This window comes from Nannobrachium achirus (assembly GCF_963921795.1).
Source record: "Nannobrachium achirus genome assembly, chromosome: 15".
Classification (NCBI taxonomy): Eukaryota; Metazoa; Chordata; class Actinopteri; order Myctophiformes; family Myctophidae; genus Nannobrachium; species Nannobrachium achirus.
The window spans coordinates 16,467,484-16,495,203 of NC_137822.1; the positions used below are offsets into that span (position 1 = coordinate 16,467,484).

Here is a 27,720-nt window from a genome sequence, read left to right on the forward strand (position 1 = left end):
CCACATTTTGCACACACACTCCTTACCTGCCAAACTACAACCTCCAAGGACCCCCGGAGCTCCAGGGACCCCCAGGTCTCTGGGGGACCCCCAGGTGTAAAAAATTACCAAATGTGCAAAAATGACCAAATGACCACCCCAACGGGGCTGCTCACCGGGAATTCCTGGGGGCCACCCACTCCTGGTGCTCCAGAACGGATGCAAAAGTGGTGGCGCCCCCAGTGGAGGACCCCCTCCACTGCAGCTCACATAAAATGCCGTAACTCGGGCTAGGAGCGTCCGGGAGAGCCGGGGCCGGTACCTATTCGTCCGCCAAGGCAACGTGGAGACCCCACCCCTCATTTCTCACATGGCCCTCTTCTAGCGCCACCTTCAGGCCGATTTTTAAAACACATTTTTGGACACTGCTCCTACAGTTTTTGCCCTAAAATCACGCAAATCGCTACACAGTATGTCTACACTCATCCTATCAACATGAATCTGTCCCATATAGCGCCACCTACAGGCCGATTTTTCAAAACACATTTTTGGACACTGCTCCTACAGATTTTGCCCTAAAATCACGAAAATCACTACACAGCATGTCTACACTCATGTCATCAACATGGATCAGGAAGATTTTGGAAAAACACATTTTTGCCCTATTTGTGGAGATAAGCGACCGTAGGGAGTCTTACTGGTTAGTGTGGTTGCTATAGGCAACACAGGTATTGTTCTCATGCTTTGCCAGCAAAGTGAACCTGCTTTTTGTTAACCTTTGCACAAGAAGATTAAGGGTAAATGGAGGTCTGATACTTTACAGAACATTATTTCATACTATTTTCCACAGCATTATTTTATATATAACCATAATTATGCCACATGTCATGTGGCATATGATGTTACAAGGCTTGTAACATCATTTTTCAATCTCATATTTCGTGCTATTAATGCATTGGAGCTTACATTATAGCCTACCTAAATCCTCTATGCAGTATATCAAAGGGATTTTTTTACTTCTGGATTCTGGAAACTCACTGTGTAGATCAGTGGTTCCCAGACTTTTCAGGTCGTGAACCAAAAGAGATGTTTGACCGGGACCCAAACTAGTGAAAACACCAGATCTTCAAGCTCACAAAGCATCACTTCGCGCTGCATTGTGAGCTTGTAGATCGACATTTTTTTTGTTAAACATTTTGTTTTCTAATTTATGGCATTTCTTAGATTTTAATTTATTTATTAATTCAATTATTTAGAAAAATATTTGCTTTTTATTTTTTTTCATGGAAAAGCTTTTTGGGTAATGTTTTTTGAAAATGTTTTGAAATAGCCTAATAATAATTATGTAGGAAACAAAACATGATTTTGAAGCGTTCGACGCCACGCCGGTAGATAGAGCTCTTGGATTATTCTTTAGGTCGGCATTTTGTTCCGTTCCGTGATGATGTGATGAAGGAAGGGGGAAAGAGATCACTGCTCTCTCTGTCTCGAATCCCTTTTTATCAACCGGGGGTCGGAAGCTTTTATTACTCACGTTTTATCATTTATACAGAAAGCAACTGGATGATATTACACCCGCCTGGCCAACAACACTAACACTGCTCCTCGGCTTGAAAGGACCGGCTTGTGTTGGAGAGAATGATGTTTGCACCCTCCCAGCAGCAGCAGCAGCAGCAGCAGCACAGACAGCACATATTATGTTGTTTAGTGTGAGAAGGAAGGAGAAGGAGGAGGAGGATCATTGTTGTTGTTATATTCATTTCCTCGGAGGAAGGAGGACGGAGAGGGAGCTCCTGCAGTCCCCTTGGAACCATTAAGGTTTTTATCATTCCTCACAACCCCGAGGTAAACAAAATAACGAGCCCACACGCACACACACACAAACGGGCGACATTATAATGAACTGCTGTACACAACAACAACAACACATCTGTAATGCTTGTTTTAGCCGTGAAGTGATACCTAATAGTAGTGGTTCTTCTTGCTGAATACACGGAAGGCACTGAAACCCTGAGGCACAACAACGTCAACTAAAACCAGTGGTTTTTCAACCTTCTTTTTTTTCTCTTCTTCCCCACGCCAGGGTCCATTGTGCTGCATTTGAGCCACGGACCACCATTTGATGAGATTTAGCCACTCCAAAACTTACGAATATTTTGTTATCGTTGGATAGGGTTTTTGTCCCCACAATTCCATGCTGTATTGATGTTGTGCCATAGCAGAGATAACAGGCAAACGTTCGAACATAACAACAATTTAACTCTTGAGAGCGTAAAATGAAACCAAATGGACCAGCAATGGTTTCATTTTTACACTCTCAAAGAGTTACAGATGGTCCATTTGGTTGGGGACAGCCAGGCTGGAACCCCCCCTCAAGGGCCACTGGTGGTCCCCGGACCAATGGTTGAGAACCACTTAACTAAAACTATCAGATGTTGTTCTGGTGGAGCTTCTTCTAGCATATTGTGTGTCACTGCTTCCATGTAGCAGACAGAGTTGGGTCGGTGGTGGTTGCTGCTTCTTCCTCGGGCGAGTCCGAGGTCCACTTTCCCAGCTATATAGAAGCAACGTCGATGGAGGAAGGCAAGGCCAGTGTGAAACCACAACATCAGAGGATCTACGGCGACATGTAGGGGATACAATCCACTGAATGAACACAACAAGTGACAAAAAACGAAAGGACCCCCTTTCTCTTGTGTGCGACCCACCACCACCACAGACAGCTAGCAGCAGGGCTTAATAACGCAGGATGCCATGCCCCTGCTGCTCTCTCTGGCTAAAAGCAAGTTTTGAATAAAAGCTGCTTGGCTAGTTAGCCTAGCGAGCGATGCTCGCAGATTGTAAGCTAGCAGTTCACATCATTCATCTCAACAATTAACTCGACGCGATGTGTGATGGTTGATGAAAAGCACAGTTATCTCAACTCAACACGCATCTTTAGAAAAAGCTTATTGATGATGATAATACTAACCAGCGAGGGACTGATTCAGACAGGCAACGTATGCACCAGTTGGCTATAATATGATTCTCATCGGTTTATTATTATGATTATTATTATTTAAAGGGCTCCGTTTGATATGCATTGGTCACGGACAACATTTTTTTTATCTCTTGGAACCCAAACAACACTGTAAATTGTAAAAGTCCCCAGTGTTAATTTAACTTGAGACTGAGAGTGTGTTAACTGTTAAATGGAACCAAATTGGTTCTATTTGTACACACTCAGACTCAGAGGGTTACAGACCAGGGTCCATTTGGTTCCTAACTATAAAATAACTTGGCTACTAGGGACCAGTGACCCATGACGTTGAGAACCAGAGAGAGCTCCAGTGTCCTTGTTTATTTAATAAAACAAAGCCAGGATTTGTGAAATATGTTATGATGACTTGGCTTGCCCATATAGTTAGTGGTTCTCAAACTTTTTCATGTCAAGGACCCCCAATATGTAATATGTATTTGGCCTCCGGCATAGATTTGTGTTAAAACTCTGAAAAAGTATTAAAAAGCTGTTTGAAAATAGCACAAGCTTACAGTGAGCTTGTAGATCGTCTAAACTGTTCATGATTTTGCTGGGGAACCCCTTTGAAGCCCCACAAGGACCCCTGTGGGTCCCCAGGCCCCACTTTGAGAACGAGTGCCAATTGAGTGGTTCATAATCATAATACACTGTATCAACTCTATCCACGTGATCGTGACCCAAATCCTAAGTGCTGTAACCCGTTGGTTCTCAAAGTGGGGTATGAGAGCCCCCAGGCGTCCTTGAGGGAGTACCAGGGGTCCACAGCTAAATTAGTTAAAATAAAGTTGCAATAATTTTAACCACTTCAACCATATTTTATACTCTGCTATTCAAAGATAGCTGATATACAAGCTCCGAAGCTCATAGGGCGGCACAAGTTATTTTTTAATAATCGTGAAAATGTGTGCGTATATATATTATATATATTTTAAAAGCAGCCTTTTTACCTCTTTACTCCTGGAGGTCCCTGGCAGAAAATATATTTCAGATGTGGGTCCACAGCCAAATACATATCAGTTTGGGGGTCCTTGGCCTTGACATGAAAAAGTTTGAGAACCACTTCTGTAACCTATTCATTCAAATGTGTCACCATGACTTCACAGTGTGATAAATGAATGCATGATCTGTGAATCGTCTAAATGTTCTTAGATTAAGAGTAGGCTATGTTAATAATGCTAAGCTATGTTGGCAGGTACAAGGAGGTTGTCGTATATCTTTTCTAAAATATATATTTTTTTTTCTTACAGTCTTTTGGAGATGTAAGAAAAAGTGAGAAGTTTGCAACACCGAGCAACCTGTGCATCGACACAACCCCTCCTCACCTCCATCGTCAGCATGAATGGGGATATGCCTCATGTTCCTATTACTACTCTTGCTGGGATTGCTAGCCTGACGGACTGTAAGTACAACTTGACGCAACCTGCTTCACCTGGTGACATTGTATACAGTGTACTCTACACAAACACTGTAAATTAGTTTTTCCTTTTTTAAGAATTGTGAGATGTTTTTGGTTAAGATTTTGACACCCTGCTGCGATATGATAAACACTAATGCTTAATTTATAGCAGATCTACAACACGTTGCGATGCGACACACTGTATATCAGTATATCAGCTATTTTTGACACTTATACACAATGGAGTACAAACACGGTCTGTGTCTCAGAGGCGAGGAGCTCATTCGGCTGATGATTCTTGCAGGTGGGATTTATGGCTCTTTGAAGTGAGCCGGATCTCTGCGATCCGTTCCTTTTCAAAGAGCCGTTCAAAATACTACATGTAAAAAGTACAAACATTCTTTACTACAATGTACAAAATACACACGTAGAAGTGTAATTAAAATGTACTTGAGTAAAAGCACATAAGTATTGGTATCAAAATGCACTGAGTAGTTCACCCCCCAAAATGACTTTTTTTCTATTGATGGAGACTTGAGTTCAATAATGTGTTGTATTTGTCGCATTCCTAAGACAAAAATATGATTATAGTAAATTTAGCCCCATATTGAGTAGAAAGTACTCAATATGCAGAACGTCACATTTCACAGGTTTTCAAATTAATAACATTTGGAAAAATCATTTGAAAATAGCAGATCTACAAGCTCACAATGTGTCGCAACGTGACATGTAGATCGGCTAATATTTTCAAATGGCGGAAATGTATATGGCCAAAATGTAGGCCTATATAGGGTTGAAGTGATTTGTAATTATAATCAAAATCTAGAAAGTAACGAAATAACAAAGTAACTAAAATGAGACAGTATTTTGAACGGCTCTTTGAAAAGGAACGGATCGCAGAGATCCGGCTCACTTCAAAGAGCCATAAATCCCACCTGCAAGAATCATCAGCGGAATGAGCTCCTCGCGTCTCAGAGGAGGGCTGTGGACAGTTCAGAAACCCACCTACCAGTGACATCATTGATGGGGAATCCAAGCGAATAGAAACTGCAGGCTTTCTATAACTGGAAAGTTGGCTTGCTATAATGGAAGCCATTGTTCTCGCGTTAATACAACATTTAATTAGAAATTTGAAAAACGAAAAAGCTGTCTAAGGCAGGGGTTTTCAAAGTGGGTGACGGGGCACCCTGGGGTGCCGTGACGGCAGTCCAGGGGTGCCCTGAGATAATTTGGTAATATTTGGAATTCATTTGGACACTTGAAAAAGTACGTTATTTTCAGTCAGTTCTAACCAAAATGGCTATTATCTCAACGTTTTCCTCGCAACATAATCACTAAAATATCGTCACAAACCAAGTTTCAAATGTGTATGTCTTTTGGTAAAGCAAACCCCCGCTTCATTCATCATACAAGACTGTCGTACAAAAGTAGTGAAATCAGCCGATCTACAAGCACACAACGCCTCGCGATGCGAAGCGATCGCGAGGCGTTGTGTGCTTGTAGATCGTCTGTTTTCACTAGTTTAGTACATTTTATAGATGATGAATACAAAACGCATGGTTTTGGGCATACAAGGTTTCCACCCGACAACGACGATATGCTATAAATATAAGGTCCTGGGAGTGAAAATTATAATGTAGTGGTGCCTCGGATTCAAATAATATTTATGGGGTGCCCTGAGACCAAAAAGGGGAACCTAAGGTATGTTCGCACCAAAGTTTAATTCTACTTATGAGGGTGGATTCTGCCAAAATGCTTTTCAATTAAGAACGTATTTGCAGAAATCTGCTAATGGCAAGAAACCAGCTCCATTCCCATTGAAAAGCATTGGCAGAATCTGTCCTCATAGGTAGAATTAAACTTCGGTGTGACCAGATGATGACCCTAATGATGATATCACTGGTAGGGGGGTTTCTGAACTGTCCACAGCCCTCCTTTGAGACACAGACTGAGTAGAAAAAGATTGTACCATATGATCATGAGCGTTAGTGAGGACCAATTATATATTGAATGCTGTTATCATAGATTTGCTTTTGTTGTTAGGATATTCGAAACATTTGTGGGTTATTACTGTGAGGTTACTTTACCGGCAGTACCTTTTTGGTAGGTATTCTTTGATAAGGATCTTCCACTACCTGTATTATGAGGGAATAATAATGCATTTAGGTTGAATTATGCCTAATTGCATATCACAGATGAATTTGTTTCATGCACAACCTATTTCTGGTTTATTAGCTTACTAGTTTATTGGGTGATTGATGTGTAAACTATGTGTGACTGTGTAGTGTACTATATAGAGGCATATTTCACAGCTACAATGTACCTAAGAAGGTGGAAACAACTACATTTATCTCAGGATAAGGTTAGGTTTAGGTAATGGACAGAAGAAAAAAACAGGAAAGGCTTGAAGGTCAAGGCAAAGCATTATCACCCGACCAGGAGATATTCTGTCCTTCTGGAAGCCTCCACAAGCTTGTTGCAGCTTAAACATAACCACATTAGAATGTGGTTATGTTTTACGCTGCAGAACAAAGTTGCAGTGAAAGCATCTCCTTCTAAAAACAGTGGTTCCAAAAACAGTTGTCAAATATCTGAATATACTCAGGATTTTGGTCAACTTGCTGAAATAACTTTTACCACTGAATGCACATTTGTGTCTGAATATTCTCTGAATTTCACACTGCCCGTGAGCATACAGAATATTCAGGGGGCTCTCTCCATTCCGACATGTCGCCACTCCGATAGTGACTTCTTATTGTCGGAGTGGCAACACTTCCATAGAGGTTAAGGTTAGGGCTAGGGTAAGAGATAGCGTTAGTGTCTGTCGGAAAGGAGACATGTCGGAATGGAGAGATGCACCCAGTATATTCATCATTTTCCTATGCTACCCATGTACAATCACCTAGCCCAGACTCTCTAACATGTGGTTCACCATCCCCTTAGTGTTGAACCAGCTGCCCTTGCCCTCTCCTCTCCCCGCTACAACTGCTAAGAGTCTGCTGTACAATGGGAGGATCACTGAAGAGGTCAGCTGCCTGCTGGCATGCCGGGACGAGAACCTGGTGTCCCAGCTGGCACACAGCCTTAACCAGGTCTCCACCGAACATATGTGAGTACTTCACAGGCTGTAATAACAATTGAATAGACAATTATTGTCTGTTGGGTACCACGTAATAATACATAGTGACTACATTGTATTCAGGAGAATAGTTATGTGTTGTATTTTCCCTATTTATTTGGATATACTTTACATCTTACTGAAAAGCAAAAGAGACATGATACGCCATCATTTACCATTCCAAATGGAGCGAGTGTCACGCCGCCTTAACTTTTGTGTGGAATGATATATAACAAATGAGTTGTAATTAATGAGTTTTGAAGTGGTGAAGGTAATATTTTCCTGACAGTTTGGCTTCAAGTATTCCTGCCTGTGAAGCAGAGTTGTGAGTCTTGCTTTCACACTTGGTAGAACTGATGCTGCAAATCTCATTTAGAAGTAGTGATAAACAAGGGGAAGCATGCTGTAGCTGTTGTCAAACTTAAGTTGAATTAAATTGTGCTGGATAATCCACCGTGGTATGAAGCATGGGTATGAGTCTATGAGGTGGTCTGCAGATTTTAAAGACCAAAGGAGATGCAAAGGTGTTTCAGCAGATCTGGGAGCTTTTTGGAGGGGTGGGGTGCAGTGTCTGAGCATGAGATTTTGATTTTGACATGCTTTAGCGAGGACGGGAATAGAAACAACACATCCAACCGATGCATAGTTGTAAAGCAGTGCAAGAACTAGGGATGTGCAAGACTGAGAATCTGTGACAGCATCACTTTCTCAATCATCCCATTTATAAAATATGTATGTACATTTTAATTTCACCTCTCCTTTGCATTGCAGAGAACTGAAGGACAACCTGGGAAGTGAAGACGTGGAGGGGGATATGCCAGTGCTACTGCGGATGGTGCTGGCTAGGAACCCAAACATGTTCAGGGAGAAAAGTATGCATACTCCAATATACAGTATAGGAAGGACGGAGACATGGAGAAATAGGCTCAGTGCAGAACTATAGTCCAGTGAATGATCCTCAATGGGCTTACTCCGGTCTGGACCCGAACCGAACCACAACTGACATAATCTGAGAATTTTTGATTATTATAAAAATATATTTTCAATATCTGGACTTTGTGGTCCAGATTTGTATTAAAACATTTACCATTACAGCAGTTGAGGATTTATACGTCCTGGGTTCTCATCTCTTACATCAGAAGTTTATTTATTCTTCATAAATTGACGATTTCTGAGCTTGTAGATCGGCTATTTTCTAAATATGTTTGAGATGGGGCTCAAGTTGTTAAGCAGGCGTCCTTTCTTTATGTTTTAGGTATAATGCAGCAGCCAATGATGCCACAGTACAAAATGCCTCAGAATCCAGTGCATGGAAGCCCAGGAACAAACTACCAGCAATCTACTGTTTCACATAGTCCAACTAGGTATGGCAATTTTGTTTTCAGTGGTCGAAATAGTGAAGCTTCTACCAAGACTCTTCTGTGCAATATAAATCCTTAATTTCTGTAATGCTTACCTTCCTTCTTTACAGTGGCTTTGCATCTCCACAGTCTGTGTCAGGAACACGGTTCATTCCCCAGCAGAATAGCCCAGTACCCAGTCCATACACCCCTCAAAGTCCAGCAAACTATATGCAGTACAGTAACCCACCCAGTTATTCACAAAACCAACAAATCCAGGAAGGTGAGTAGTACAAAGGAAATATTTGATGACCAATCTGTCTGCAAATCTGTGAAACTATTTAAATTATTAAGTAAGTAGGTTATTTTTGTCTCCATTCTGTGGCTAATCTCTGGATCCATAAAGTGGTTATTCTCTAACATAAGCACTTGTCACACTTGAGAAATTGGGAGATTCTCATTAGGCAATGTAGAGAAAGGTTCAACTTTGCTACTGCTCCAGTGTGGCGAGAGACAACCAGAAGTGCGCTCTGTGCTCTAGTCTATAATGGGTGTGGTGGACTGGGTGTTCACCCGTTTTGCAGTGATAGAAATTGTTGCCGCCACTGGTGTGAATTTGTTGTAAAAGAAAGATGTCTACAAATAGGCTTGTTTCTGTTCTAATCATGGAACATTTGTAAGAATATGAAGTAAGTACATAGAGCTGATGGTAAGTGTGACACTCCACCACAGCAATCCATCTCCCAGGGGTATAGTGCATTGTAAAGGGGTTGGATGTCCTCATTGCTTTGCTGATACCGACAATAAGCATCTCCAACCTACTAACTTAACTTACCCACCCATAGCTGAGAAGGAAAAAAAAAGTCAGTACAACAATTAAGTTCATGACTTAGAAATGTTATTTCATTTTGTATGATTTTCAGTTTCAAGCCCATTGGTTTCTGGTGGTGTTTTGAATGGCCATAACACAAGCTCGGATGCTAATGAAGATTATGTGAACATCGTCCACAGAATGGGAAATGAGGTAATTTTAAGAAAGTTATGTTGAGTTGAACTTCGCCATTAATCGTTGTGCCCATTTTGTTACCAATTGGCACTAAAATGTCACGTCTTATGCTCACCAGGAAAATGAGCCTTCCATGAGACCACCATCATTCCCCATCAGATCGCCACCGTCTGTTAGCTCTCCTGCTGGGACTGAAGCGACTTCAAAACGTATGCTAACACCTCAGTGCTATAAAATACTAATTCATCATTTGAATTATAATTTTTTAAACCAATAAACTAATGCTCACTCCTCTGATATTTATGTTTCAGCAGGGTCAAGGCTTCCTCGTATTCTGCAGTCCCCTCCCCCATATACACCACCACACGACACAGCTCCTGAACTCCTCCTGGAAGCTGACCACAAAAAGAAGCAGAAGATGCTGGCCAAAGAGGAATACAAGCAGACGGACAAAGATGTCATGCCTGATATTGTCACCTCTCCGTCTAAAGGCTCTACCAAGTTAAATGTGAAACTTGGTCGAGTCAGTTCCTCAGAGATGGATCAGTCAACAGAGCTCCCTGATGGGGCTGATGAAGTCTCTGACCAGGATGCTGTTTTAGCTTCCAGCGACCAATGCTCAAGGATAGCCCAGGGCCCCTTTATCAGGTTATGTGCCGGGGAACAGGTTGGATGTCAGCAGGTACCAGTTCTCCAAAAGAAGGCCGGAGCTGCCAATGGGGCAGTATACGTTGATGGTGAGATGGAGGTGCTTGCTGAGATTGAGAGGGTAGAACGTGAATCAGCCAGCGACAGAGAACGATGTTCTAAGGAAGTTCAGGATAAAGGTGAATGTCTGTGTGTGCGCCTTTGACCTGTGCTGTCTAGCTTTTTTTGCCATAGGTTCGATCTGTTAGTTTTTGCAGAGAAACTAAGTTACAGTGTTCTTCATTACAGACAAGCCACTGAAGAAACGGAAGCAAGATTCATATCCTCAGGAACCTGGAGCTGGGGGCACAGCTGGGGCCAATGGAGGGCCTAGTGTAGGAGGCGGAAGTGCTGGCAGCAAGCTGACACCCAAGGAAGCTAGTGCTGCAATTAATGGTGCTAGCCGGCCCGCTTTGATGGTCAGCATTGATCTGCAGCAAGGCAGAGGTGAAAGACCAATAGAGGTACAATGCATGCCTAAAGAACACCTGGGGCCTGGAAAAGGCCCTGAAGCCTCTGCGGACCTACAGTGCAAGTCAAAAAAAGGCAGAGAGACTCTTAAGGCCGTAGACGGTCGACCTGACATCATAAAACAGCATGCTGAAATCCATAGGAAGGCTGGCACAGGTGGCCAACCAGAGATCCACAAAAACAAGCATGAAAAGAGACGGGACTCGAAGCACCGACATGATAGAAAACCTGAAAACAGCAAGGGACACCCAGATGGCAAAGCATCCGATGCACAACAGCAGAAACACGAAGAGCAGTCAGGTACTCGCCACAGAGAGGATAGAAAACCTGAAAACAGCAAGGGACACCCAGATGGCAAAGCATCCGATGCACAACAGCAGAAACACGAAGAGCAGTCAGGTACTCGCCACAGAGAGGATAGAAAACCTGAAAACAGCAAGGGACACCCAGATGGCAAAGCATCCGATGCACAACAGCAGAAACACGAAGAGCAGTCAGGTATTCGCCACAGAGAGGATAGAAAACCTGAAAACGGCAAGGGACACCCAGATGGCCAAAGACCTGATGCACAACGACAGAAACACAATAAACTGTCTCGTACTAGCCACAGAGAGGAATCTGAAAACAGCAAGGGATGTCCTGATGGCCCTAGACCCGATGCACAACGCCAGAAACACGAAAAGCTGTCTAGCACCCGCCCCAGCGTAGAACCTGAAAACAGCAAGGGATGCCCAGACGGCCAAAAACCCGATGCACAACAGCAGAAACACGAAAAACTGTCTAGCACTCGCCCCAGCGAAGAACCTGAAAACGCCAAGGGATGCCCTGATGGCCAAAGACCCGATGCACAACGACAGAAACACAATAAACCGTCTCGTAATCGCCACAGAGAGGAATCTGAAAACAGCAAGGGGTGTCCTGATGGCCCTAGACCCGATGCACAACGCCAGAAACACGAAAAGCTGTCTAGCACCCGCCCCAGCGAAGAACCTGAAAACAGCAAGGGATGTCCTGATGGCCCTAGACCCGATACACAACGGCAGAAGCATGAAAAAATGTCTAGCGCTCGCCCCAGAGAGGAACCTGAAAACAGCAAGGGGTGTCCTGATGGCCCAAGACCCGATACACAGCGGCAGAAACACGAAAAATATTCTAGTGGTCGCCCCAGCGAGGAACCTGAAAAAGGCAAGGGATGCCCAGACGGCCAAAAACCTGATGCACAGCGGCAGAAACACGAAAAACTTTCTAGCGCTCGCCCCAGTGAGGAACCTGAAAACGGAAAGGGATGCCCAGATGGCCAAAGACCCGATACACAACGGCAGAAGAATGAAAAACTGTCTAGTACTCCCCACAAAGATGATAGAAAACCTGAAAAAATCAAGGGATGCCCAGATGCCCAAACGCCTGATGCACAACGGCAGAAGAATGAAAAACTGTCTAGCACTCGCCCAAGTGAGGAACCTGAAAACAGCAAGGGATGCGCTGATGGCCCTAGACCCGATACACAACGGCAGAAGAATGAAAAACTGTCTAGTACTCCCCACAAAGATGATAGAAAACCTGAAAAAATCAAGGGATGCCCAGATGCCCAAACGCCTGATAGAAAACCTGAAAAAATCAAGGGATGCCCAGATGCCCAAACGCCTGATGCACAACGACAGAAACACAAAGAGCGCCACAGAAAGGACAAGCACAGAGACAGGGAACTGTCCCGCAGCCATCACTCTGAGAACTCCAAATCCTCCAGCAAGGCAGAGTGTGACTCCAGAAATGGTAATGAAAAAGACAGGGACAGAAAACACAGGACAGAGTCTGGCAAACACTGTAACAAGCAATCTCTCGAGCAGCAGAGAAAACCTGACAGCCCTAGAGTGAAGCAGAATGGTGGAGGACCAGCGGATCCCAGTGGCCATCAAAGGACCGACTCTTCTGGCCTACAGTCCCACAGAGGGAAGGAGGAACGGCGGGCTGGGGATGGCAGCAGGAGTAGCAGTGATGGAAACAAACAGAAGTCTACTGAGGGCAAACCTGGGGAATTTCCCGCCTACCTTCTAGGGGGCAAGACAGGGACTTTTAAGAACTTTGTGATCCCCAAACTAAAGCGTGATGAGAGGGGTGAGGATCTCCAAAAAAAGGTGACGGCGATCTGGGGCGAGCCCATTGTCGAGCTAGAGAGAGTTTCTTTGGCAGAGACCATGAAAAAAGCTGCTAAGCCTGTGGTGATGCTTAAGAAACTCACCCCAGATGAGTTAAAGGACCTTGTTAAGGAGAAGGAAAGAAGGAAAGCGCAAAGGTCCTCCTTTGGAAAGTCAGGTAAAGGTAAGAATAATCTCTCTAGGCTGCAGTAGGGGAGGAAATAGTTGCCCTGCTGCATAACAACCATTGAATTTATTGAATATCATAGATAACGCAGAGCAATGACTTAAAAAATAAAGTGAGCGAAGTGCCACAAATTGTATTTAGGTATGTCTAAATTACAGTCAAATTAGCTGGTACTTGTGTTACTTGTGTTAAAACGTTATGTATTTGGTAAGCATAACAGATTCCTTTCCAATAGGCTATTTGCCAGACCAGAAGACCTCAGTCCTTGTTTTCTCTCCTAATGATAATATAACATCTTACTGTACCCTATCTGCTTCCAGAGGATGAATCCACCATGAATGAGAGGGTGAAAATGAAACGCAAACGCAGCCCAGCCAAGTATGCAGAGTCAGAGTCAGATGAAGATCATGATGAGAGTGAGAAAGTCATTTTACCCAGCTATCATGTATAAATAGTAATTTATGCTTCAACAACTGTGTGGCATCATGTGACAGGGGTCATGTACCTGCTGGTCTTGGTCAGGTTTGATTGGAACGGCTGAAATGAAGGCAAACAATAAATACAAAATTGGACTTCTTTTTGTATCATTACAGTAGTACGGAAGAAGCAGAAGCGAGTGCGGGACGACGCATGGGAGCATCAGGAGAAGAGACACTCCGGAGGCCAGCGTGGAGTCGGGGCAGCCCACGCTGGTCGCCATGAGTCCAAGAGCCGCCGCCGGCTCTTGGACAGCTCAGGAGAGTCGGATGAGGACTCAAACATGAGCGATGGTAAGTCTGTGTACTGACTAGGGCTGTAAGCGAACAATCGGAGATTCGAACCTCCGTTCGTTATGTTGGCAATCGAAGTTCTAAATTAATGGGTTCAGTCTTTTTTTTTTTTTTTTACACAAAAAATATATTATCAGAATGTGATAGGCCTATTCAGAATATCACTGTAGTAGGGATAGCCAAATAGGTTACCGGTAAACACTAATGGTTAATGGTGACCGTTAATAAGTAGTTTTAAAATGTGCCAGAACAGCTTGGAGCGATCAAGGACCGTCCTCCGCTCCAATTCCGCTCCTGTTGGGGCCACGAACCACATGCATGCTGGCTGACAGAGTGAGAGCAGGGCAGACTTTGTTTGTGCTCCGAACAGCGAACACCCATCCACCCATCCAAAGATGAAATAGCCTTTCTCCTAAGCACGAAGCAACCCCCCAAAGGATCCATAATGCAATTTCTGGGTTTTGTTACATCGAGACCAGTTCAGCCCGTCCGTGGCGCATTCCAACACGGTCACCATTACATCCTACATGCAACTCCGCCATACATTGACAGAAATGAGCCTGTTCTCGTCAGGAAACAAACAGTGCAACATTTTCTCAGATTGGATTTTCCAAAACAGATCACATCACCCGTCGAATTGAGCTTAAACACAACTTCAAGCATCAACGCGTTTTTAATGGGTAAAATGGCGCATTTTGAACACATTTCCTAAACTGTTGTAGCTGGTTAAAGGTACAGTACGTTCGATGGTCCCATGGTTCGATGGTCCGATTGTTCGGTTTTTATTAAATTAATGAAAAATCGATTGTTCGATGGTCCGTTTGGAAAACCCCCCTTGAAGTTTGAATTCTTAAAACGGGTAGATTACAGCCTTAGTACTGACACACTTACATTCCAAAGCCAAGCTATATTCACTGACATGAACTTAAAAAAAAAACTAAGCAGAAAGGTTGTGATTGACTAGTCCATTCCAATTAACATGAAAAGTTATTGGAGCTGTGTAGAGGGTATGCACGTGACATCATCATACCCGGGAGTTATGCGGGAACACTACTGAGTGGGGGAAAACTACTTTCTGGCCTTGACAGCCCATACATCCAACATGAAAGTCCTATCTGAGTGCATTAAACTACATTAGATGTATATTTGCTTACACTATAGGACAAATTTCAACTTTCATTAAGGGAAATATCTCAATTTTACTTAACGAAAATTGCCGATCTACAAGCTCACAATGGCTCGCGCTGCGAGGCGTTGTGAGCTTGTAGATCGGATATTTTTGGCTAAAGTTCTCAGAATATGGATGCTAGGGTTCAAGTGGTTAGTATAAAAAAAGGAGAATAAAAGTTTCTATCACACAAAGATTTAGAGGACCCCCTGTAGTAACTCTGAGGACCCCTTAGGGGTCCCGGACCCCCTGTTGAAGACCGCTGGTCTACACAAACACAATCGGCCTATGCTTGGGGGAGGGAAGGCAGGCAGGGAGAATGATAATAGTAATTTGTTGAATTGCCATAAATGTCAGATTATGGGATTGAGGAGTGTTAACAAGTTGATTCATTATTTACTACTATATTACTTGCATTAAATATTTTTATGAACATAATTATCAAATGATATATTATTATGATATACAATGCAATGGAAAATACTGTGTTGCACACTGTGGTAATTGTTGTCTTCATTCCTGTCTCCATGTCTAGTTGCCACAAAGATGAGGAAAAAGGAGAAACATAAAAAGAAGGCTTCTATGTCCAAGCAGACACCAGAGGGTAATATCACATCAAGATCTTATTTTTTTATATAAAAAAAAAAATATATATATATATAAAAAATATATAGATTAAATACATTTGTATAATTGACTCTATGTGTGTGTTTACTCAACAGAGCTACTGGATTCCTCCACATTTAAGAGATTCATGTCAAGTGTGGACAGCATTTTGGAGAACCTGGAAGATGTGGACTTGACTGCAACAGGTAATATCACACATTGTGCAATTCTTGTACACTTTTAAATCACTTTGAACCTGTTTTGGACATGTCATTATAGCTAAAAGTTAAGTAAAAAATACAAACAAGAAGATCTACCAGCTCACAGATCGCCTACAGTAGATCGTCTATTTCCGCTATTTTAGAAAACATCAGCCTTAAGTTTTTAACACCTGACATGATGGTTGCTGCCTTGTCTGAGCACCTAAAATGCTTCTTTGTCCTTGTTCAGATGATGACGACGATGGCATTCCGGAGGAGCTGTTGCTAGGCAAGCAGCAGTTGAGAGAGCTAAGCAGCGATGCTGCTAAAATGAAGGCCATGGGGATGACTTCCAAGGTAAGCGGAACATGACTAGTGTGCACTGTGGGATCTGTTAGAAGAATGGAGGCATCATCCATCATGTTTCATCTACAGGTGTCAACTTCAAAGTTGGTAAAGATTCTGGGCATTCTGGAGAAGAACATTGAGGACGGTGCCAAACTGTCCACATTAATGAACCATGTAAGTTATCTCCTGTTAGTTTTAGTTGGCGCTGTGAAGCAATTGTGAAACTGCTGTGTGTGTGTGTGTGTGTGTGTGTGTGTGTGTGTGTGTGTGTGTGTGTGTGTGTGTGTGTGTGTGTGTGTGTGTGTGTGTGTGTGTGTGTGTGTGTGTGTGTGTGTGTGTGTGTGTGTGTGTGTGTGTGTGTGTGTGTGTGTGTGTGTGTTTGTTAGGGCTTCAACATTCCTCAAAATATTACATTCGAATATTGGTCTTAGAAATTGGCCCGAATATCGAATATATTCGAATATTAAAAAAAAAAAATAAAAAAAAAAGAAAGAAACGTTTTTTCTTTTTTTTTATATTATCATTAATATTGCCCATGGTCTTCAGTTTCAAAGAGATTTATTTATAAAGCTGATGAAAATTGTTTTACACAAAAAAGTAAATGCAATTAAGCTATAAAACTATTAAAAGCAAAAAAGTTAAGTAAATAGCCACTGTAAGTTATCTGTTACCATTATCTAAATAGATGGGTATGTTGCCAAATCTTGTGAGAGGAATAAGCAACCAGGTCTATGAAAACAAGCCCAAAATAAGTGAATATAGGCCACATGATTACTTTAAACCTATACATTGGCTATTTGAAAACAGCTGGTCTGATCTACAAGCTCACAATCACAACCACCATTATTTACAAGCAACTTTACAACAAAAAAGAAACAAGCCCAACATGGCTTATAAATATCAGACTTGGCAACACTGAGTCCAGTCATTATATGAAAAAACCTAAAACAAATTGCAATAGTAGCAAACTCAACTGGGTAGGTAGGTCGTTTTCAAAACTTTCCCCTGATGGGATTCCTTGGGACTTTTTTTCTCTCACTAAGGACATATTGAGGATACAAAATCAGTTGAGTTTGCTACTATTGCAATTTGTTTTAGGTTTAGCCTAATTTTGGACTAATTACTGGACTACTCCTCCACTCGCAGTCAGTCAGAGACAGCCGCTGTCTAGCTAGGCTTAGTAGGCTAGAGGCTATGTTGCATGCATGCTGGTGTGGTGTAAGATCAATGAGGAGAAATCTACAAGCTAAGCTGTGGTCACCCTGCTATCTGCAACAGTTTGTAACTCACAGAGTCACAGCCAGAGGGTGAAGCTATCAAGCTGAAGCTAACGTTAGCAGCTTCTCATAACAACGTGTGATGAGACCTCTAGAGAGCGGCCGGAGTTATGTTTCGTAGTACCACCGTGGATGGCCGGAGTTATGTTTCGGTAGTACTACAGTGGATGGCCGGAGTTATGTTTCGTAGTACCACCGTGGATGGCCGGAGTTATGTGTCGTAGTACCACCGTGGATGGCCGGATTTCTTTCTTTTTTTTTTAAATATAATTCGAATATTAATTTTTATGATCGAATATGCATTTTTTCCCCATATTCGACGAATATCCGATATTCAAATATTAATGTTGAAGCCCTTGTGTGTGTGTGTGTGTGTGTGTGTGTGTGTGTGTGTGTGTGTGTGTGTGTGTGTGTGTGTGTGTGTGTGTGTGTGTGTGTGTGTGTGTGTGTGTGTGTGTGTTCTCACCCGCCCCCCAGTGTTTTTTTTTTATTTATTTTTTTATAAATGTTTACAAGGTTTCCCTTCCGACAGTGACAGTATATTAGATATCTGACATATGGTGCAGTTTAGTGGTCAGGAACACTGACCACGTGGACAGGGTTATCTGGCGCTGAAAGCAAACACATGGCTTGACTATGCACAGTTCTAGTTTGCCCATGTTGTCTATGAAGTCAGTCTTTGTTTTTGAGTGACTTCCTCTGTCCTGTAGGGTAACGATGCAATGGACGAAGAGCGTCTGTGGCGAGACCTCATCATGGAGCGTGTGACCAAGTCTGCTGATGCCTGTCTGACTGCTCTGCATGTCATGACATCTCCACGCATGCCCCAGGCCGTTTACTTGGAGGACGTGATTGAGAGGGTGGTGCAGTTCACCAAGTTCCACCTGCAGAACACGCTCTACCCTCAGTATGATGCTGCCTACAGAGTGGATCCTCATGGAGGTAAGCACTTTGTTCCGTCCCTCCAGGGGTTTATGCACTTGCAAACCACTTAAACTCAATGCACTTCCTTGTACGTCAAAAAGCGGAAATGGCAGATTTTAGCAGCTTGTAGATGGGCTATTTTAGCCAAATGTTCACCTATCTTTGTCAAATGTTGACTTATTAATACATGCCCAGAATAGGGCCTCTAGGGCTCATGTGGTTAAATACACTTATTGCGACCGTAGGGAGCATTTACTATCAAAACCTCCACGGGCTGTCCGTCTGTCTGTCTGTCACACGTCACACTTTTGCCCTGCTCATATCTCCACAACTGTTGCCCCCATCCATGCCAAATTTTGCACACACACTCCTTACCTGCCAAACTACAACCTCCAAGGACCCCCGGAGATCCAGGGACCCTGGGGGACCCCCAGGTGTAAAAAATGACCAAATGTGCAAAAATGACCAAATGACCACCCCAACGGGGCTGCTCACGGGGAATTCCTGGGGACCACCCACTCCTGGTGCTCCAGAATGGATGCAAAAGTGGTGACGCCCCCAGTGGAGGACCCCCTCCACTGCAGCTCACATAAAATGCCGTAACTCGGGCTGGGAGCGTCCGGGAGAGCCATTTTTAAAACAGATTTTTGGCCACTGCTCCTACAGTTTTTGCCCTAAAATCACGCAAATCGCTACACAGTATGTCTACACTCATCCCATCAACATGAATCTGCCCCATATAGCGCCACCTTGAGGCCGATTTTTAAAAACACATTTTTGGACACTGCTCCTACAGATTTTGCCCTAAAATCACGAAAATCACTACACGGTATGTCTACACTCATGTCATCAACATGGATCAGGAAGATTTTGGAACAACACATTTTTGCCCTATTTGTGGAGATAACCGACCTACGGTCGCTTATCTCCCGATTATGGAGTCTTACTGGTATGTGTAATGTGTATGAGTGCAATAGAAAGAAAGGCGCTACCAAGGGACATAGATTTACTGGCTTTCTCAAAATAACTGAGTAATTATTCTTAAATTTGTCTCTTTTGTCCATTTGTTCGTTTCCCGCACACTTGAGTCCTGGCCAAAGCCATGTAACGTAAATGTGAATGAGCTTTTATCTGTTTGACTCTGAACTTGCCATGATAATAAGGCATTTAAAAAAAAAATCTTCCCCTTTTCTATTGATTTTCCCCCTACCAAAGTTTACTGTGTATTCAGGCAGCGATCCTCTCTTCCTTTTTTTTTGTAATCCATTTTTATTTATAATCCATTTGTTACTCTCCAAGGTGTAAGCAGCAAGGCCAAGCGGGCAAAGAGTTCCACACAAAAACAGAAGGTGATCGTCACGCTGTACAACAGAGTGTGTGACATTGTCAGCAACATCTCGGAGCTCTTGGAAATCCAGCTGTTAACGGACACCAGCATCCTCCAGGTGAGATTGTTACCTTGGTCGGAGGACACTCACAGGGTTGTGACCCCTCTATGAGCACTTGGAATGCTGATTGACATTTCTGTGCTCCCTCATTTCAGGTGTCTTCCATGGGCATCACGCCATTCTTTGTTGAGAGTGTCAGTGAGCTACAGTTGTGTGCCATCAATGTTGTAACAGCGGTAAGTTGGTCTACTACGGCAAGATCACACCAGGCATTGTTGTGCCTTCTGTGTTCATTCTTTATGCATATCTCCTTCTCTGGGGTTCCAAACAGTGTGGACCACAGGCGTCCAAGTTGGGGCTGTCACGATTATGACATATTACATGACGATTAACTGTCGCTCAAATAATTGCGATTAACGATTTAATTGTGTATCTGTCGTTGACAATTACATTTCTGTTTGGCTTTTAGGCTTTGAAGTTGCACATGGCAATCATGACACATAACTGAAATATACAAAGAAATTACTGACATATTTGACAATTTTATACTTAAAAAAGAACATTGATAGTGGAAATAGCCGATCTAACAGTAGTTAGTTTGTAACTACTGTATATTAACATTTCTCAACATGGAAACGATTATGACGATTATGCAAAATAATTGCGATTACCTCAAATAATTGCGATTAGACGATTATGTAATAATTTTGACAGCCCTAGTCCAAGTATCAGAGAATGTTGCAACTGTAATCTAATCTCATGCTCCAACAATTCTGGTTAGATCAACAAACCGTGTTGAACAAAAGTGGTATACACTTTGTAAAACATTTTTTTAATAGATCTAAGAAAAACTAAATCTGATTTTTATAAAATGACATAAACTAGACCTTACCCGTTCAAAGATATGTGCTCATGCTAATGGCCAATGTCATGTGAAAATTGGGATCAGTTGCTGAAGAGATAAAGGTGGAAATGCATTTTGTGACTGACTGACCTACTACTGACTGACCACTGACTGACCTCTCTCTAAAATTATAGTATGGATTGCATGTTTATTCCCCAATGGAATCGTTTTCATCATGTGACCTGTAGAAGATCCCTTTGGGGATCAACATATGGTAATATGTTTGTCTAAATGAAACTGTTGGAGCATTTGACAACAGTCACTCTTTATTTATTATGTTTATTTTATTTGACATGAACATCACAATCACATTGGACAAACCAGATGTTAAGAGTTATTGCATGCGTGCCAATCCTCACCCTAATTTGAGTCATTTTAATAGCGTTGCTTGATGTACCAGTATTGCAGTATCCGTCATATTTGATACGTTTACATACCGCCGTATGTAAGGGATAACATCTCGCTCAGTGGTCTTTATCGAGTGATGGGAGCCCGATAGGTTGATATGCCAGTGTTGCACTGGCCGTCCATAGAGCGCAACGTCGCCTTGACGCAAACAAGGAGGTGTTAATCAAATAGAATCCATATTTGGTTACTGCATTGTCTATTTCTCGCTTCAAATGTTTTCAAAAACATAAGATTCATGCTGTGCAGCCTCAGTGCAGCAGGTGTTCTGATTAGGCATCGGTCTGTTATCAAGCTGATTGGTCTGTTATCCAGAGATATCAGACCGCTGATTTCAGCGATTGACCAATCAGAATCAAGCATTCAAACAAGCCGTGCAATAAAGCTTCATAATGTTTACTTTTTGATGTTTGTTCTTCTGCTCTTCCTAGGTGTTCACTCGCTATGAGAAACACAGGCAGCTGATCTTAGAGGAGATCTTCACGTCTATGGCCAGACTATCTACTAACAAACGCAGCCTCAGGAACTACAGGTAATTACGAAAGCACATTGTTAGCTGAAAACACCTAAATTGTCCATGTTTTAGACTAGTGTTAAGTTTATTATTTAGTTTTAATCGTAGTCTTTTGAATAAAATGTAATTTTAGTCACCTGAAATGTTTTTGTTTTAGTTTAGTTTTAATTGATTTTAATTTTAATTTTAGTGGGCCGTGATGCGGTCGTAATGCCTGATTTCTACCGATCTACAAGCTCACAACGTGTCGCGCTGCAACGTGATGTGAGCTTGTTTTGGATACCACTAGTCCCTCCCTTATATTTTAGTCTTGTTTTTATTTGCTGACGAAACTGTCAATATATTTAGTCATAGTTTAAGTCGTCATTACTTAGTTTTTGTCAGGGAAAAAAGGTAGGGGGCGAACATTTTTGTTTTAATCTCCAAAATGAACACGCTTTCGGACACACTGCTGTTCCAGCTGTACTGATTGTACTGATTCTGATGTTTCCGTAGGCTAAATAGCAGCGACAGTGATGGAGAAGCCTTTTATATCCAGATGGTCACAGCTCTGGTTCTGCAACTCATCCAGTGCGTGGTGCACCTTCCATCTGAAAAGGACTTACAGAATGAGCATGACAAGAAGAAGGTATGTCACATCATTTTATGACAGAATGTATGGCCTTTATGTTGGGTCATTGGAAAACAAGGGAAAGTGTGGGTAGTTTGCTATTGTTACAGGGATAGTCATTGGTAATAATGACTATGTGAATTCTTGGATATGAATTGTTCAGTGATTAATTTTCAACAGAAAAAGTCTGATTAGAGTTTGGACAAAAAGGTATGAGGCCCAAAGCTGCTGCTTAATAATAAACACATTTCAGTCTCACTGTTGCAAATTGTGGATAATGTCTGTGTACTGTACAGTATGTGACAGACAGAGCACAATGAGGTAAAATATCCAATGAGAGGAAATTAATCAGGCTTAATAAAGCCATTACTGATCAAAATTAAAACATGCCCTCACAAGATCCCTAGTTTCACATTGGAATGGAGATGCTTTGCGGAGTACAAAAAAACTAATTGTCTGGTGAGAAGCTGTGCTATTTACTGCTTAAGTAAATCTGGTTCACGTTCTTTCAGGTTAGTCCACAAAGTTATTAAAATTTTAATATTGCGGACCTACCAAACTAAACATTTGAATTGCTCAACCAGAAGTCCTCAACATCAGTTAAATGAATGTGAAATACACAATGTCCAACATTAGCATTATTTGAACAACTGACCTATTTAGCAGAACCTTTCTTGTAAACACTACATTTTATCTTCTAAGGTGGATCAAGATGTCATAATCACAAGCTCGTATGAAACGGCCATGAGGACAGCTCAGAACTTCCTGTCAGTCTTTCTCAAGAAGTAAGGCTTTGGGGTTAACTTGGTGGCTTGGCCTATAAGAACACCGACAGTTGCATGTCATCTGTCCTCTCTACCTCGCTTTCTTGTCTCTACTGTCCTATCCAGAACAAATCAATAACTAAACAAATACGGCATTGCTCTACTTTGCTTTTCTAGCCATTTCTTCTTTAATTATAGTGTAGAGAGACCGTATTCCAAGGGCAGAGAGGCAGACAAAACATAAAGCACGGGTCTCCAGACAGAATCAAACCAGGGTTGTGATTATGTGGTCGACACACTAACCGTTCAGATACCGATCCACACCACCTCTTTAATGATCTTGATTCTATCCTTTGTCGTTAGCAAAGTTAGCATTTACTTTTCTTGAAACTCATTGTTTAGTTTTGCCATTTGTGTAGTTGACTGCTGGCTGGGTCACTAGGAATTCATGGGATTGTATTCAGGGGTTTTTAATGCTATCATTTTGGTAAATAAGAATGACTATGACTAAGACCGTTTTGCACATGTGAACAAAATGATGTAGAGGGTAGGTGTATAGAGCAAAAGACACTACATGTTGAAGAGTGAAGGACACACACACACACACACACACACACACACACACACACGCATAGAACTTAAACATCAGATCAGGCATTATACAAAGGTCTGTGGGAACGGTTCGAACCCCTTCAACGTCTAAAACGAGTTGTTTTGTTAAACTTTGTTGTAAATCTGTTTACAGTGAAATATCTTTTTACCTATGGTCTTCCCTGTGTTAGGTGTGGTAGTAAACAAGGAGAGGACGACTATCGTCCCTTGTTTGAGAACTTCGTCCAGGACTTGCTCTCTTCAGTAAATAAACCTGAGTGGCCAGCAGCTGAACTGTTGCTCGGCCTACTGGGACGGTTGTTGGTAAGTCATTATCATTCATTTAACCCATTTTAGGCCTAGAATTATTGAATGCTTTAACCAGTGAAAAATAGCAGATATACAAGCTCACAGCGCTGCACCGAGTGCCGCGCTGCGAGCTTGTAGATCCGCTATTTTTTTTAAAAGTCGTGAAAATGTGTGCAAATCTTTGAATATATGTATTTTCAAAGTGAACGTTTGTAACTCAAATTTTGCTTCTGGGGGGTCCCTGGAACTAAATATTTTGAGATGCGGGTCCGTGGCCAAATAAATATCATTTTGGGGGTCCTTCACATGAAAAGGTTTGAGAACCACTGACATAGTAGTCACTCAAGAACAGACTAACTGAGCTCCATTTAAGTGAAAAGGACCTTTTCTTTGACGATGGCTGGCCAGATTGCTGACATAGAAACATAGGTTTTTCAAAAAATCTCAGAAGGATTCAAAAGACACTTATAGAATCGGGTCAAAATTCGAATTTTCACGATTTTTCAAAAATAGCAGATCTACAAGCTCGCAGCGCGGCACTCGGTGCCGCGCTGTGAGCTTGTATATCTGCTATTTCAATAGTTTCAATAGTTAAAGCATAAAATAATGATACACAAAATGTGTACCCGTTCTAAATGGGTTAAAGTGGGAACTGTTACGTTTTTTTTTGCAAGAAGACGTGTGCTTGTTGCGGATCCCAAAGTGCTTCAGCTAAAGTGCTCTTTATCACATTATAACTCCAGGTGCATCAGTTCAGTAACAAGGGGACAGAGATGGCCCTCAGGGTGGCATCACTGGACTACCTGGGCACTGTCGCGTCACGTCTGCGCAAAGACGCCACCACCAGCAAGATGGACCAAAACGCCATCGATCGCATCCTCAAAGGGGTACATCTGTTGTCAAAATCCCTTTTTAAGACCTTAGTTCAAGGGTCTTCAACAGGGGGTCCGGGGCGGGCCTCAGAGAGTTACTGCAGGGGGTCCTCCAAATCTTTCTTTATATAAACCACTTGAACCCTAGTGTCCATATTCTGAGAAATTTAGCCAAAAATAGCAGATCTACAAGCTCACAACCCCTCGTGCTGCGAGGCGTTGAGCTTGTAGATCGGCAATTTTTTTGGCAAAGGTTTGGTGTAGATGGGGAAAAAGATCCCTGCTGGGTCTACAAGCTCACAACGCCTCGCAGCGCGAGGCGTTGTGAGCTTGCAGAACGTCTATTTTTGGCAAAGAGCTTTGGTGTATTGGGGGGAAAAAGAGCAGACTAAGTACAGAGTGAAAGGTCAAGTTTATTAAGTATTGACGGTTCAAGTGGTTAAATATCTGGAAACACAAATTGACATGAATACAAAATACGCTGACGATTGTGCCGTCAAACAATGAAACGCTATGGAATCTATTAACAGGTTGTGGGGGGTCCCTGCTTCATCTCTCTCTCAACTAAGGGGTCCTTGCCCTGAAAACGTTGAAGACCTCTGCCTTAGTTTTAAGCATGTTTATGGTTCTCGGAACTGCTTTTATGACACTCCTGTTTTATTGATCCCAATTCAGACCTCGGGCAATGATGAGACACAGCAGCTTCAGATGGTTCTGTTGGACTACCTCGATGAGAACACAGAGACGGAGCCATCTCTAGTTGTAAGTATGCTGTTTTGCACACGCTGACCTGTATGTCAGGCGATCTAAAGATCTCTTGCCATATATCACTTCACTAACATTCATTTGCGTCATTCAGTTTGCCAGGAGGTTTTACATTGCCCAGTGGTTCAGGGACACCATAACTGAGAAGGAGAAAATCGTGAAGTCTCAGAACCAGAAGGACGAAGACTCGTCAGATGGTCAGTCCAAGGACGTTGAATCCACTGGTGAAATCCTGCAGAGGGCTGAGGCGCGGAAGAAGTTCCTCCGCAAACTCATCAAGGCTTCACCGTCACAATTACAAACACTGAGGTACAGTAGGCATCATTTTGTCATGGTTCACATGACACTGTGAATTGAATACTTAGATCTTCCCATAGCATGTTATTATTATTTGAATATTAATAAGCTAGTAGAAACACTTCAGTACTTGTATTTTCAATCATTTTCCTTCTTTCTTTTAGCAGTCTTAATATTTATTTATTTAGCGTAAATGTACAATTATCATTATTACTTAGCAGTTGCTTTAATGGACAATTAGAATGCCTTCATCCCTCTGTGTTATGATATTTACAGTAATCAGTCAAACCATCTGAACACCAGCCAGAATACCTTTTTGACACCTGTAATAATCAGGGTTCCTGGAAATATTTTGGAATTAGAAAAATATCTTTCCAGTACTGGAAAAGTTTTGGAATTGATCAAGGGTCCTGGAAGGTCCTGGAAAAAATAGCTATGCATTGTCTTTGGTGGTTGATTTTGTTAATACCTCTGAAATGACAAATTAAACATTGGCCAAATTGTCAAATATTAGAGTCAGAAATTGTGAAAATAGCCGATCTACATGCTCACAACGCCTCGCAACGATCATTTGCAAATGCCATTTAACCCTGGCCAGAGTGGACTTCAATCCCAATATTTCTTGGTTTGTGTCTTGGTGTTGAATGAATGTAACATATGCCTATTGATGTAGAAAGTGCTTTTCTTTTTTAAATAGAAAGTATTATAAAAAATCTGTGCAGAAATTCAAGCCTACTCATAACTTCTTAAAATCTCTGGCTGTAAGAAACCGTGTTATACAAAATTCCTCGGGGGTCACCGCCTGAAAAGGTTATGAGAACCACTGGCATACATTAACTGTCTTTGGGCATTTCACATAGGGGTAAGCGACTTGTTATTGAGCTGAATTATTGTTACATAGTCCTGGAAATTGGGTTAAATATTCTGGAAAAGTTTTGGAAATTAATTTGTAAAAAATGTGTGGGAACCCTGAATAATAGCCTGACATGTTTCTCCTCCTTTCAGGGTGAACTCTGACACGGTGGACTACGAGGACTCCTGTCTAATTGTCAGATATTTGGCCTCTATGAGGCCGTTGGCACAGAGCTCCGATATTTATTTAACACAGGTAAGAGCTGCCGTGAGGAGGGGGACATAGCAGTAGAGCAGGGGGTCTTCAACGTTTTCAGGCCAAGGACCCCTTAGCCTCGGAAACCCAGACTTTTATTTTGGCGATAAGGACCCCTTAACTGAGAGAGAGGTGAAGCAGGGACCCCCACAACCTTTTCATTGATTCCATATACTTTCATCGCTTGACAGCACAATCATTGTGTATTTTGGAGTCCTGTCAATTTGTGTTTTCAGATATTTAACTGTCACTACTTAATAAACTCGACCTTTCACGCTGTACTTGGTCTGCTCTTTTTCCCCCTCTACACCAAACCTCTTTGCCGAAAATAGCTGATCTACAAGGTCACAACGCCTCGCAGCGCGAGGCGTTGTGAGCTTATAGATCTGCTATTTTTTGGCTAAAGTTCTCAGAATATGGATGCTAGGGTTCAAGTGGTTAATATAAAAAAGGAGAAAAAAGTTTCTATCATACAAAGATTTGGAGGACCCCCTGTAGTAACTCTGAGGACCCCCTGTTGAAGACCCCTGCAGTAGTAGAGTAATATGGGTCTGGTTTCTTT

General features: G+C 42.2%; 1 protein-coding gene across 3 annotated transcripts in view; it reads left to right on the forward strand.

The window, feature by feature from the left end:
- The first annotated feature begins 1,597 nt into the window (after nucleotides 1-1,597).
- Nucleotides 1,598-27,720, forward strand: part of LOC308300114 (nipped-B-like protein B) — a 43,830-nt gene continuing 17,707 nt past the window's right edge. Inside the window, exons 1-27 of one of the 3 annotated variants that reach the window (XM_080743893.1) lie at nucleotides 1,598-1,824; nucleotides 4,246-4,397; nucleotides 7,338-7,503; nucleotides 8,284-8,384; nucleotides 8,768-8,876; nucleotides 8,984-9,135; nucleotides 9,776-9,876; nucleotides 9,977-10,067; nucleotides 10,170-10,685; nucleotides 10,795-13,335; nucleotides 13,659-13,754; nucleotides 13,932-14,108; nucleotides 15,812-15,880; nucleotides 15,999-16,088; nucleotides 16,333-16,439; nucleotides 16,518-16,604; nucleotides 18,418-18,649; nucleotides 19,931-20,076; nucleotides 20,175-20,255; nucleotides 21,760-21,860; nucleotides 22,338-22,470; nucleotides 23,155-23,237; nucleotides 23,999-24,131; nucleotides 24,860-25,003; nucleotides 25,664-25,750; nucleotides 25,848-26,062; nucleotides 27,056-27,158. In XM_080743893.1, coding sequence (XP_080600019.1) covers nucleotides 4,334-4,397; nucleotides 7,338-7,503; nucleotides 8,284-8,384; nucleotides 8,768-8,876; nucleotides 8,984-9,135; nucleotides 9,776-9,876; nucleotides 9,977-10,067; nucleotides 10,170-10,685; nucleotides 10,795-13,335; nucleotides 13,659-13,754; nucleotides 13,932-14,108; nucleotides 15,812-15,880; nucleotides 15,999-16,088; nucleotides 16,333-16,439; nucleotides 16,518-16,604; nucleotides 18,418-18,649; nucleotides 19,931-20,076; nucleotides 20,175-20,255; nucleotides 21,760-21,860; nucleotides 22,338-22,470; nucleotides 23,155-23,237; nucleotides 23,999-24,131; nucleotides 24,860-25,003; nucleotides 25,664-25,750; nucleotides 25,848-26,062; nucleotides 27,056-27,158 — 5,925 coding nt within the window. In that variant the 5' untranslated portion in view covers nucleotides 1,598-1,824; nucleotides 4,246-4,333. Of the gene's footprint in view, nucleotides 1,825-2,534; nucleotides 2,609-4,245; nucleotides 4,398-7,337; nucleotides 7,504-8,283; nucleotides 8,385-8,767; nucleotides 8,877-8,983; nucleotides 9,136-9,775; nucleotides 9,877-9,976; nucleotides 10,068-10,169; nucleotides 10,686-10,794; nucleotides 13,336-13,658; nucleotides 13,755-13,931; nucleotides 14,109-15,811; nucleotides 15,881-15,998; nucleotides 16,089-16,332; nucleotides 16,440-16,517; nucleotides 16,605-18,417; nucleotides 18,650-19,930; nucleotides 20,077-20,174; nucleotides 20,256-21,759; nucleotides 21,861-22,337; nucleotides 22,471-23,154; nucleotides 23,238-23,998; nucleotides 24,132-24,859; nucleotides 25,004-25,663; nucleotides 25,751-25,847; nucleotides 26,063-27,055; nucleotides 27,159-27,720 lie in introns of those variants that run through there. The other 2 variants (XM_080743895.1, XM_080743894.1) reach the window with 2 other exon arrangements.